Source organism: Saccostrea cucullata, unplaced genomic scaffold (assembly GCF_032062105.1).
Source record: "Saccostrea cucullata isolate Sc308-1 unplaced genomic scaffold, CSIRO_AGI_Scuc_v1 ctg664, whole genome shotgun sequence".
Classification (NCBI taxonomy): Eukaryota; Metazoa; Mollusca; class Bivalvia; order Ostreida; family Ostreidae; genus Saccostrea; species Saccostrea cuccullata.
In genome coordinates, this window is record NW_026928756.1 from 280,164 (window position 1) to 294,413 (window position 14,250).

Sequence of the window (14,250 nt, forward strand, 5' to 3'; positions counted from 1 at the left end):
GAGGTTATAGGTACGAGTCATCCGAGGAACTCCGAGTGAAAATTTGAAGTCTCTACATCAAAATCACACAAACGTTTGATTTCAAGCGTCTAAATAATAATAATATTGCAACTTTTTGGTCGCGATTATTATTGTTGGAGTAACACAGATTATAATTGTATGATCGATGTGGAATATAATTGTTATAAATTTGAAGCGAAATAAAAATAATGTGTTTGCATGGGCAAACAAGATTATAATTGTTAAAATTTAAGTAAGAATAATTATTATAATTTTGAGGTGAAATAAAATTAATGTTTTTAAACATCGATTGACAAGATTATAATCATGAGGCGAAAAATTATAATAATGTGTCTACATATTGACTGGCAAGATTATTATGGTGAAGTGAATCATTATAATTGTAGGACAAAATAATAATAATGTGTACACATTTAACTGACAAGATTATAATTGTTGCAGGAAAATAATAATAATGTTGTAAAAAGCAGGATTTTTAGTTTTGGATGAGATAATTATTTTTGGTATGATTATATAGGAAAAAATAATAATAATGTGGGGGTACCCTACGGCATTCCATAGTTTTCAACATCACATACAAGATTAAAAAAAATGTTAAGAGTGGCCGTCTTATATCATGAAATACCGGGTGACTATATAAAATCAATATGCAGTTGTCTTATGTATGAGAGAATCATGCCAAGGTGTCAAAGCCTTAATCTTGAGTTACAATTAAATCCAATATGGTTGCCTTCATAGGATTTTTAATTATTTCATTTTGAATATATCCAAATATTGGAACATGTACACCATAATGTAAATTAAAATTTGTCTGCATTTAATAAACCATAATATATAAAGGTCTCAAGGTTTACAAGCGAAATAAAACAGAAGAATCGTTGCTCAAAAAATCATTTAAAGCCTCTAAGTCCGATTCTGATCGCAAAAAAATATATATCATTTTTCTTCTTGAAAAATAATTGTCCATAAATTTTTTCAACTTTTGTCAAATTACATCCCCAAGGTCTTTTTCTTTTAAAAGATATCAAAATTCAAAAGTTAATAAAATATAAGTTTTGTTAGGTCGCACAAAAAATATTCCTATGTTGATATCGCGTGAAATCACCTTCGAAAAATTAAATTTATCGATTACATCTCATGAAGAACAAACCCGAGCATTTTTTTCAGAATAAAGTACTTATAACCTGTACAAGGACAATATTGTAGCCTTGGTTACTAAACTTCATAAAAAATCTTTAAATATTATTATTATGATTTTCCTATATTCTTTAAATATGCATATAAATATAAAAATAACTATGGATTATGTTCAATTAATTTTGACAGACGAAACCTTAAAACTGGTACATGTATTTTATTTTTAGCGAGGTGTAATTTTAGCGATCTCAGCACCCTCGCTTATAATTCCAAAAATTAAATTAAACCATCGCTAAAAATTCTGCTTATACGGTAATTAGCGGGTTGCAACAAGGCCCCCGGGGAGGGGGGGTGTGCTTAATTCTCCCGGGAATATTTTGACACCCGAATGGCTTTTAGTTTTCTTCATCTCACCAACGGCAGCAGGGTAGTTGGTATGTGTGTGCATGTCACGTGTGTGTGTGTTTTTGTTTTAGTTTGTTTGTTTTTTTTTTTTGCCTTTTTGCGACACGAGGATGTTCCTAGATCAGGGGTGCAGAACTGGGAAAACTCGATGTGATGCCTCTCAAGAAGTTGTAAACGACTCTGACATCGACGTCAATGAGGAATAATGATTCCGGAGACTCTTAATTGTTCAAAGATATTTACAATAAAATTTGAATATCTATACATGTACTACATGTATATGGCAACTTATCCTGCCTCTGAAAAAAATCTAGAAATTTCATTGGCCGAGAGCAATACTGCATGAAACGACGTTAAGCTGTCTATCCACCTCACATTGCTAATGTGCCCCCTCCACGTGACCTACCCACCATATATTAAAAATTTACCAACCACCCATTATCAATATACTGCTTTCACGTGACCCGCATGGAGCTTCATATCTGACGTCACAATGCGTCTGACGACAACGTACAATGGATGTAGTTCCAACGTCTTGCTTGGACGCTCAGTGAAAGCGGTTTATCGATACTATCAATATCTAATCTTTTAGTGAATCATCGGCAGGATAAATTCGTTATGTAGACACTTAGAGGGGTAATACGGAAATATGTGGGGTCCTTGAAAAAATGCATATTGGGCTCGGCTTTCGCCTCGCCCGATATGGATTTTTTCAAGGACCCCACATATTTCCGTATTACCCCTCTAAGTGTCTACATAACTAATATTCTCCGGTCAGTCTAACTTTACGACAATGAGAACATAGTAGATATTCCGAGAGTGATATCACGAACGAAAATCGTACAATGTATCTTATATACGTACAATATATTTTTCTATCGCCTTAATTTGCTTGATACGTTGATTGCAAATTCTTTCCAATCTTATATCTGGGATGTATTTGAAAGATATGAATCTAACTACAAGTATTTAATAGTTTTAAAAAGTGTATTAAATGTGTTATACAACAATATGCCCGAGCCATCTGGAGGGACTGAGAAGATGTGATTGCTTTTGCTTTACTGGCAGATCAGATTCTTTGTTGGATTGCGCAATTGAACACCAGTAAATTCAATTGTATTTCAGTCAGATTCATCAGTGTCGTCACTCAACACATCACAATATCGGCCGAAGTGTATACTTTCAGGCAAGATTTGCGATAATAAAGCGCATGGACATTTTACATTGGCGTCGGAAGCAAATTGAAAGTAGGGGGGCTAAGTATAAAAAAAAAATTTTGTACCTTCAAAAAACCTGACAAGCAAAAAAAAAAGGGGGGGGGGAAATGGAAACACGAAAATCCTATTTCGTGGGTGGGGGGGGGGGGGGATAGGTTCGAACTTCAGTACCAAATTTTTTTTCCAAACACCACCACTTTCCACATTTTGAACCTATCCTAAGACGTATCTGTGGAAAGTGGAGGGCCTAAACCTACAAAGATAATTATGTTCAATGTCTATACTATATTTGGAAAAAAAGTGGGGGGGGGGGGGGGGGGGCTAAGCCCCCCCTAGCCCCCCGGTTCCGACGCCTATGTTTTATTTAACGCTGGGACATCATAAAAATGACGACTTCGCCGTATATCTAGCTATATCTTTATGAATTAAAACGTCTGTAATATATTTTAAGTAAGATATTGTCATTATTCATATATTTTCCTTGCCATTGATATATAATACTTAATATCTTCTAGAAAAACCATATCTGTACACAATATAAATGGATATTCCAATGCTATGTGTGAAGAAACACCAATATCGTGCGCGACGTCATACCGTCAAGCACTTCTTTAGCGGAATATCATGTCATTTTTAAGAGGCTCTTGATAGTCTCGTTTTCCCCAGACTCTCGCTCTCGAGACTTTGCCCGAGCGAGAGTCTGGTCTGATTCCTATTTAATTTTTGTAATTTCAAATCGAGGCTTACCGAGAAATCGGTATGGATTTTCATTGGCTGATACATTCTCTTCGATGCTAAGATCTGTATTTATTAAAAAGTCAGAGGCTGCGCCTTTACTTTTATCTGGTTTTATAATAAAATACCTCTATCTTCTTTACAAGGAACAAAAAAACGCACATATCTTTGTTTAAAAAGTAAATTCTCACATGTATTTTCATGGGAGTCGCCATCTTGTTAGCCGGTTTAGCGACCTCTACTGGTTACAAAAATTAAACAGGAATCAGACCAGACTCTCGCTCGGGCAAAATCTCGAGAGCGAGAGTCTGGGGAAAACGAGACTAGGCTCTTGACGAAAAACTAAACGTGGTATTAGAGTAATTTAAACTGTATTGGAAAATATGGCATGCATTGTAGACACCTTTCAAAAAATCCCGTATCAGATTCAATCACAGGGCCAATTATAAACCATAACGACTCTTCTTGTTTAAGACTTAGGCTTCAACTAATGGATAAAAAATACTCGGGTTTGAATTATCTTTATAATTATATATAACCGATAAATTTATTTTTTTTCCATGGTGACTTCAAAACAGATCTTATCTTCCGGTCAGGAACTTCTGTTTGTCAATAAGCATAAGGTTTTGATCTATGTTTTCTTGTAAGGATTGTTTTAATAAACTATTAAATCAATCTAATAATTTATTTTTATATAATTATGTAATGATGTACTTTTATTGTGTAAGATAATATGTGCCTGTTTCGGATTTATTTAAGCGGCTTTAACATGCGCGTAATAATCAAAGTACTCAGAAGTACAGAGAGCCGGGCTCATTTACAGAGTAGAATGGATTTCTGACATGAATCACGTTTATATTCTGATGAAAAAATTATTTTAAAGCTATCAATATAAATGGTAAGACACTGACAGTGAGTTTTTTCAATCCTAATACCACGGTCCGATTTTGTCAGAATCAGAATTAATCTGGTACTGCAGCTGAATGTAAACAAACAGGCCAGTCTGGTTCCCTCTCCTGCTTTACCTCGTATGTGTAGAGAAGTACGGTAACACCGATTATCAAAAATCCTTACGCTAATGAACTATGTTCTTTGACTTATGAAGTTTTCAAAGACATTACTACTAAATAAATGTTTATTTTATATAGATAAAACTTCGTTTTAGTTTTGTTGCTTTATTTAGCTTTGTATTATCTCAAAAGCGGTTGAGAGTAAGAACTATATTTTTGCACGTTACTTTAAAATGGCGACTATGGGGTCAACATCCTGCCTTGAACAGGATCACATACAATGTAAGCCGGCAATTGCTCTTTGAGCAATAAGCCCGGCTAAAAACAGTTCAGTATGAAAGATTGTGTAGATCATAAGATACCAAGTTCATGTATTTATTCCACGATATTTATTTCTGAATTTATTCCTTTTCAGTAATAAATTGTACTTATTTCGGTAAAGATGTTCTGTCGATGGCAAATATGGAGGCAAACTGTGAAAGAAATCCAATAATTTACGGCAGCAAATGTCATCTTAGATGTATCAATGGATATGAAATAAAACCGGGTGTAAAACAAATTACGCTGGAATGTTTGACAGGCAGTTCCTTTAGCGGGAACATCCCAACTTGCAAAAGTAAGTTTAATCATTTTATTTCAGTATTCTTCAATAATTGATAGCGATTGTGAAAATTAGTATACCTGTTATTACGCCTTTTGGACATATGCTGGAATGTGCTCAGAGTAAGATCATATTACGCATGCTAAAATAACCAGGGTTTCATTAAAATACACGAGTATTATTTCGAAATAAAGCTATCAAACAGATAAGATTAGGGTAAAAATATATCCTATCATCCTATTATGATATTTTGACATTATCCAGTTTTAGGGGGAATGGGTGATGGCGTTTATATTTGTAAATGTGTCTTGACACAGATGCAAACAACGTTGTATTTACGGACGTATTTAAATTTATTGTTTTATCAATATTGATATTTTACCACTACATGTATTTTGTTATCGAATAAATACATATTTTAAGAGTTAATAAGTATATTTTACATATGTACTACCAAAAGGCAAACAAATATAGTCATAATAAGTGTATAATAATGGTTCATCGAAGATAATATTTCTTATTTTCTTGCGTTTTTGGGGTCACAAGTCAAACAGGTGTGTTTCAACGCACTTTGAAAAAAAAAATCCAGAAAAAAATATCCAAAGTGCATTTACTTTGGGACCACCTTCAAGCACTTTGAAAAAAAATCTTCAAAGTGGTCAGTGATAATTAATGTCCTCTCGATTAAAAAAAAATTACTGTCGTTGGAACATATTTGGCAAAGTGTGTAAGAAAGCCAATATTTTACGGCAGCAAATCTTAGATGTGCATGTATAAATACAGGTGTATTCTTTTCGTTATTGATAAGGGTAAATCAATTCATGGAAGTTTTTATTTAAAAGAAATGCATTATATATAACAAAATCAAACTACAATTTATATTACTAAAATATAAGTCCAGAATTTCGTTTTATGCAATTTGTTATCAAAGTGCATTAAGTGTCTCCGTTGTAAAAAGAAAATTTTGATGTACACTTTTAATCCATTTTGTAATTTTTTTTGGAAGTGCTTTGATTTTGTTCAAAATTTAACAAATCTTAAAATTTTTAAAAGTGTGTTGATTTTTTCCCCCAGATTTATCGCATTTTAATTTTTTTTTCAAAGAGTGTAATTGTTTTTAAAGTGCGTTGCCACACAGATGCCTATTGCTATTATTTATTTTAATGATTTAAATATAAATAAAATTTAAATTCCGTGGTCTATGTTTACCAAGATATAGACCTGAGAGTAAGATTCTCATTTTTTTTCATTCTGATAACACAAACTTTGTTATTTCTTATAATCAAAAGCGAAAAAGGACTCATCCGAAAAGAATACCAATTTTGTTTAATTAATAAATAACTGTTTCTGTGTACCTTGAAAATTTGATATATTAAAGTTTTGTTTTCTTATATATGATATAAAAAATGAAAAATAAATGTTTGCACTTTGTATTTTCAGAGGTTACTTGCAACAAACATGACATTAAACTGAAGGTTAACAATGGGAAAGTTAATTGTGGAGATAACACATACGAATCGAAATGCCACGCAGAGTGTAAACAGGGGTATTCCTTGTCGCCAGGAGTCAACAGTGTCACTTGCCAAGCTGACAAATCCTGGTCATCAAAACTACCGGACTGTGCAGGTATATCTGAATCTTGTTCAATTTAAAAATATCGATGTGTAACTATGCTCATAAAACTAATAATTAATAATTTGATTGGGATTAAAAAGAGAATAAAATAAATTTATTTCAAAATGGATTCTTAAATAATATTAATTAAAAATAAAGGGTTTCTTACAAAGAAAGATAGGTTAGGTAAAATTAAAAATATAGATAAGGAAGGGTTATAGTAAAATTATTCTTCTCTATGGCCTAAAATCTGACCTTGTATGGAAACTTTTTGACAGAGTGTGGATTGTGATTATTTCATACAATGACCACAATAGGAAATCAAAGTTTTACATATAGATCGGTCCTACTAAACAGAGTACGCTAGTACGATAGAGTACTTTAGAGTACGCTAGTAATATTTTATAATTTAATGCAATTAAACTACTTTTTGTATGTTTTTCTACTTTAGTTTAACAAATTGAATATATATTTTAGATAAAATTTGTATGTTTTCTTTATTTCAGGAGTTATTTCAATTTTTGATTTTAGGTTACAGTTAATCGTTTGATCGCGATCTAATTTAAATTGAACGTGTTGAAATGTCTCATTGTGAATTTGTAAAACATTTACCCATGCAATTAGTTTAATATTTGATAAAATTTGGATGAAAATCTTTAGTAAGTAAGTCTAAAACAAAATAGTAATCGAGATTGGGGTATTTGTAATCTTTTGAAAATGCTTTCCATTATGGATGTTGTTTTCTTGTCAAATAACAAATATTTGAAACAAATACATTTGTATTGCAATATAAGTTTATAATAATGTTTAATCAAGTTGTACATACATAAATAAACAATTTAATTGCATTAAATAACATAATTTTTCTAGCGTACTCTAAAGTACTCTATCGTACTCTAACGTACTCTGTTCAGTAGTACCCAATATAGATATAAAAGGAAAATAAATATCTCCAAGAACCAATGGACTAGACATGCTGAAACTTATGTGAAAGCTTTCTGAGGAAGTATACATTAATCATTGATACATTCGTGTTCCTAGGACGTAGAGTGGAGCCAAAATAGGGAACAGTAAACCCTAACAAAAATACTATAATTTTTCATGGTTATCACTAAAGTAAATCAAAGTGTCAAAGTTATCACTAAAGTGTCAAAGGGTTTACTTTAGTGTCAAAGTGTTCACTTTAGTGTCAAAGTATTCAGTTTAATAAATCAAAGTTTTCAAAGTGATCACTATGGTGTCTAAGTTATCACTTTAGAAAATCAACGTTTTCAAAGTTATCAATATAGTAAATCAAAGTTTTTCCACAGTAAGTCAAAGTTTCCATAATGATCACGATGGTAAATCAAAGTTTTCATAGTTATCACTATAGTAAATTAAAGTGTCAAAGTTTTCACTATATAGTAAATCAAATTGTCAAAGTGTTCATTATAGTAAATCAAAGTTTTCAAAGTGTCAAAGTGTTCACCATAGTTAACTATAGTATTTTGTTGCTAGGGTAGGCGCGATTAGTAATATTATATGTAAATCCGAGGCATCCTGTTGAAGTGTAGATTTAAGTTTGTTTAAATAATGACCTCTGTTATCTGAAACATCTCAAAATTGAATAAATTTTTCTTATCAAATTAAAAAGGTAAACAATTAATATAGGCAATGGGCCTCATGTTTATTTTTAATTTAAAACAGATACCACTCGTCCAATTATTGAGTATTGCCCCTCAGACATTAAACTTTTTGCCGATGCACGTGCCAATTACACACATGTCACTTGGCCCATACCGAGAGCTGTGGACAACTCGGGAGGCAATTTGATGATCCAACAGACAGAAGGTCCTAGAAATGGTTCAAAGTTTTATGTTGGAACCACACAAGTAAAGTACAAAGTTTCTGATTCATCTGGAAATTCAAACAATGACTGCAATTTTCGAGTGACTATTGATGGTAAGTTTGTAGTAATCTATATATAAAGGGAAACATTGTGATATTTATGGTCAGTCGGTTAACCGATTTCACTTGCTTTAGTTTAAAAAAAATGATTTTAAATAATTCTACTTATGTGGCACTGGTCAACACGACATTAAATAATTAAGACAGTCTTAGTTCACAGACTCTTTAATTTCTTACCTTGTCCAGTACGCAATTTTACAGCAGATGCACTCATAGGTGTTTCATATACCTAGTATAGTATATAATTCTGTTTCAAATAGGCATGGCAACATTGTTTATGAACGATAAGGACATATGAAAGAATAATGTCTATTTTAGTAAAAATTATATAAAATGGAGAAGTACTTGAATTTTTAAATATTGCATGCAATCAAGAGTATAGAAGGATGGGCGGACGGCAGTATTGGAAAGGTTCTGTATGCTGTGTTGATGAATGATATTTAAGCCACATTATAGCGTGTATATGGCACGCCAAATTCACAAAAATGAGAAAAACCTAGTTTCACAATTGATAAACTAGGTTTATCGACTGTAAACTATAGTTTACAAACCGTAAACTATAGTAAACGATTCGTTAAGTATAGTTTTCATCTGTAAAACTATATTTAACGGTCGTTAACTATAGTTTACGAATGCTAATCTAAGTTTATCTGTCTGAATAAAGCGTTAACAATAGATTTTGTTGATAAACATGCCATTAGATTCACGTTTGTAAACTATAGTTTACAATCGTAAACTATAATTAAGAGTTTTTAATCATAGTTTCACTAATCGTGAAACTATATTTATCAGATCGTTAACTATAGTTCACGGTTTGTAAACTATAGTTTACAAATCGTGAAACTGTATTTATCAGATAATCTATGTTTTGCAATCGCAAATGATTGTTTTCGGTGTTAAGTATAGTTTACGGTTGTGAAACATAGATTATCGCGTTAACTATGGTTTATAGATGTGAAATATAGATTAACGTTGTTAACTACAATTTACAGTCCGTAAACTATAGTTTACAACCGATAAACCTAGTTTATCGATTGTTATCTCATTTTTGTGAATTTGGCGTGGCATACATGTACTTGTATTAGCTGTAAGAATTTGCGTCTAAATATGGTTGCCGCTTTAAAAGTTAATTAAAACTTTTTACAAGTAATCTTATATTCTTATAAAAGTATCATCTTCTTTCAGAAATATCTTGTGGATGGCCAATTCTTCCAGATCGGTACATGAATGTGGACTGCCCAGATGGTTTAACTTCTGGTGTGGAATGCCAGATAGACTGTGGAACTTTTGAAGTGGTAGGAAATACTACCATATTCTGTGAGAAAAAAGGCCAGACAACAGTGAGAGGTGAATGGAATTATGGTCAAATGAAGCAATACTGTAAAAGTGAGTGTTTTCTTTCCTTTTGAATTAAGGCAGTGATCTTTTTCAAATACAAGAAATACTGTTTTTCTCACATTTCTTAATTTATATTAAGAAGATAAGTGTAGGGCACACAATGGAGGATCAAATTTGTTCATAGGAATATATAAGGGAAAAATCTTTTCAAGAATATTTAAAAAATCCTTGATTTGACATTTTGATATGAAAGCATCCTAAGGTAGGATAGATTTAAGTTTGTTCAAATCAAGACCCCTGGGGATAGGGAGGGGACACAATGGGGAATCATTTTTGTACACAGTAATATATAGGGGAAATCTTTTAAAAATTATTCTGCTTAAGAACAGCAAAGCCATTTGTTTTATTAATATAGAAGCATCCTCAGGTGATTTTTTTTTTAAATACTGGACTTATTTGTGCTTTTTCCTAGCAAGTGTGCTACGATGAGTGATGAGGCCCATGAACGTGTTTTAATTGGAATTAAAGCTTTCATTTATAAAGTTAATTTAAGGGTTTTGCCATTTGTGTGTTTGATGTGCTTGTCAAGACTCATATACAGGGTGTCCCAAAACATATGTTACACTTTTAAACCGTTATAAAAATTTTATGCCTCAAGTTACATTAATGAAATTTAAAATATATAATAAAATTGCTGTAATTTTTTTGTCAAGAATAAATTTGTCACAGTTTCCTTATTAACCTTTTTTTTATTTAGAATTACACATGTCATTTTACAACATGTTCCAAATGACGTCTCTTTAAATCAACAAACTTTTTTTTCTTTCATTTTTTCGTTTTTCATTTGTTTGAACACGATTTCTGAAGTTTTTTTTTTACCAAACTTAATTGTAACAATTTAACAGTTAAGAGGTTTTTCCACATTTAAATTGGGTTTCACCAAGCAGCAGAATTTAAGATTCTCTTTAACAAAATCGTTAAAATGGAAGTGGACTTCATCGGAATAACAAGCATCTGTTAAATTTTCAATCCAATGCGTAAACTGTAAACAACTTCTATTTTCTGTCTTTTTCAAATGCTGCATTACACTTATCTTGTTGGGAATCAGTTTTAAATCAAATTTGAGTATTTTATGAATATATGTACTATATTTACCACAGATGCTATCTTGATCATACAGGACCTGTCTAAGGGATTTTTGTACAGTTTCAGTAATAACTCTATCAATGGTACTAATGTTCTTTTTGGTACAGGCACTCCTAGGTCTTCTTATACCCGAATGAAGTCATGTGTCATTTATGGTGCCTTTAACTTCAAACTCCCTCAGAAAACTGGAAATTAGTATTATGTTAAGCACTTTTATCACAGGATGTTGTTTTCTCATGGTTTTAATGATTAAAGTAGCAGATTGAGACCTAAGGTAAAGTTTTACAATTTCTACCAGCTGTTCACATGAAGGTTCCATGTTCAAAATTTGATGACGTCATTAGAACATTCTAACTGTCTGATTTCTTAACAGAATTTTCCGAAAGTTTGTCAGATAAAATGTATGCTAATACAATAGATGCTGACAAAATATCGTTGTGAAAGCTTTTGGTTTGTTAAAGTTTTAGATAATTGAAAGTGTAACATATGTATTGGGACACCCTGTACATGTTCTAGTAAATTGTTGTAGAGTCAGTTGTAATATGTGAAATGAACATATTTTCGTAGAGAATCCCTGTGAACCCCTTCCAGCCCCAGCCAACGGTGCAATGGCCTGTGATGAATGGTTATACGGTGTATTTTGTCAAATGCAATGCATGGAAGGGTATGATATCCCGAATGGAGCTGTCGGTTCAAATAATAAGGTGTTTACCGGTCAATACGTCTGCTCAGAAACAAAGGGAACTTATATTCCTTCCAATACTGTTCCTAACTGCACAGGTAATCGGAAATGCAAAAAGTAAACCAAGAAATTTCGTCAGTGATCAATTTTGAATTTAACACATATGATAGCATCGAGTTTGGCTGTTTGATTGGTTAGTTGTTTTTTGATTTAACTAGAGCCCGAGGAAACCTCGAGTGTAGATTCAATTTCTCTCAAATCATCACTGGGGATAAGGGGCAACCACATAAATGTCGAAATTAATTCTTTGAATTTACGGTGGTCATTCAAAAAATACGTAGACAATGTTCCTCATCGTCATATTATTATTACGAGATTATAGATCAACACATCTTCGTAAATAAAAACAGTTATTTTAATTTGTCGAAGTGTGAAGTTTCATTCCATTTGATTAAATAGAACTCAACTTAGCCAATTTTTAAAGCAACATGTTTTGTTTCCACGAAGCTTCATTCCATTTGATTAAATAAAACTCATGTTAGCCAATGTTTAAAGCAACATGTTTTGTTACCACGGAGCACGGTTAAAAAAATTGGTCGGTCGAGCAAGTTTTCAGAATTACTCTGCTTTTTAATTTCTGACACGGCTTGTAGCGTCTTTTCCATTCAGGAAAACGCATCCATATCTTTAGATACTTAGTTTGCTAACAATTGTACAAATACCAGAGGCTTGAATTTGATTGTCAGTGTTTTTAAATTTCTTACCATGTAACTCCATAAGTTCCGCAACAGTGAAGCGCACATCACGTTGAATGACATTCCTAACTCTTTTGACAAGGTTTTAAGCTATTATAACCCGTTTTTTTGCAGACCATCCATCGTCCGATTCAAACCCTCTACCACTCAAAAATGCTATTTTCCATTTTATACAAATGCACGGCTTAAGTTCGTATATTTCCTGGTTTACACAGAATTTTTCAAGCTTGTTTAAGGTAGGATTCTTCTCTGGTTTCTGACTAGATGAAACATTCAAAGTATATTTGCTTATATGTCATATATTGTGGTGTAAGGAATTTAAAAGACCATATTTTTCTTTCCTCATCACAATTGTACAACTTTAAATAGAAATGGTAAACTGCGTTTGAAAAGTAGCAGGGACTATATTTTTGGCGTAATGGTGGCGTATGAAAATATCTTCAGATCTTTTCTGCCTCTCAAAATTATAATAGAACAATGAATTTAGTCATAATTTTTACACAATCGAAGACTTGGAGAAATTTTCAAATGTAAGTTAGACTAATAATGAGGGACTAAACTTTCAAAATATATAAAAGAAATATGATTTTTCAATCAAACTAGAACTTTATTAGCTTTTAAACACTTCCTATCAAAGTGCAGATTTGAGCCAAAAATCCATAAAAAGTATTTTTTCTCTCTTAGTAAACGATCAAAACTTTTTATTTTTGTATCATTTTGTACATTTATAAGACTACTTTATTATATGTGAAAATAAGAAAAAGTTAAATATAGGAAGCCTATGAAAATAACTAATATATCCTAAAAAATTAAGAAAAACAGAGAAAATTCAGATTAGCAAATATCCAGTTTAGTTAAATTATTTATGTAATTTGGTAATATCATGCTAATGACCCGATATAGTAAAAGGTTTTATGCAAAAAGAACAATCATTAAACTATTGAAATAAGAGTAGGTATCACATGATTGGCAACAGTTCTTTTTTTATTCTTAATGTCAAGGAAAAAGATAATGACCTTGACCTGACCTTGCCTCTAATATAAAACGGTCAAATTTAATTTCACTGATACTATCACTTACTGATATTGTCTTCTTGATTCCTGAAGATTTCATTAATTTTTAAATATTAGAAATATGAGAAGAATCCTACCTTAAGCAGTTTCCCGAATGCAAAGCAAAAGAACAAGATAGTATTTTGCCTTTTTTGACCAAGTCCATATGTATTTAGAAACTGATATCTTTTAAATGGAGCGATATACGACATTACCTGATAGAATCTTGGGTAATACAGCAAAACTTGATTTAAACATGTAAATTTTATTTCGTATCAGCTCCATTTATTAGAGGTCAGGTATAGCTATAGATACTATAAAGTGAAAATTAGTAAATAAACCAATATTGCCGTTGCTCCGTGACCCCATTTTGCTGTTCTAAATCTTTGAAAACATTTATAAATACGAAGATATATTCCATTTTTTTTAAATTCAGATTACATATGTATATGGATTAAAATATGTGTACAAAATTTGGATATAATATGACGTTAAATAAAAAAGTTAGGACTAAAGTCTACGAACTTTTTGAATGACACTCGTACATGATAACAATTTTCCAGCCCGATTAAAACCCCTTGCATAGCTAA

At 31.8% G+C, this 14,250-nt stretch overlaps 1 protein-coding gene across 2 annotated transcripts in view; it reads left to right on the forward strand.

Annotated features, from left to right (window-relative positions):
- The first annotated feature begins 4,965 nt into the window (after window positions 1–4,965).
- The window catches only part of LOC134278662 (sushi, von Willebrand factor type A, EGF and pentraxin domain-containing protein 1-like), a 30,891-nt gene continuing 21,606 nt past the window's right edge, over window positions 4,966–14,250 (forward strand). The window contains exons 1-5 of one of the 2 annotated variants that reach the window (XM_062760964.1): window positions 4,966–5,141; window positions 6,567–6,752; window positions 8,427–8,681; window positions 9,873–10,073; window positions 11,739–11,951. In XM_062760964.1, the coding sequence (XP_062616948.1) occupies window positions 4,979–5,141; window positions 6,567–6,752; window positions 8,427–8,681; window positions 9,873–10,073; window positions 11,739–11,951 (1,018 nt within the window). In that variant the 5' untranslated portion in view covers window positions 4,966–4,978. The remainder of the gene's footprint in view (window positions 5,142–6,566; window positions 6,753–8,426; window positions 8,682–9,872; window positions 10,074–11,738; window positions 11,952–14,250) is intronic. The other variant, XM_062760963.1, reaches the window with a different exon arrangement.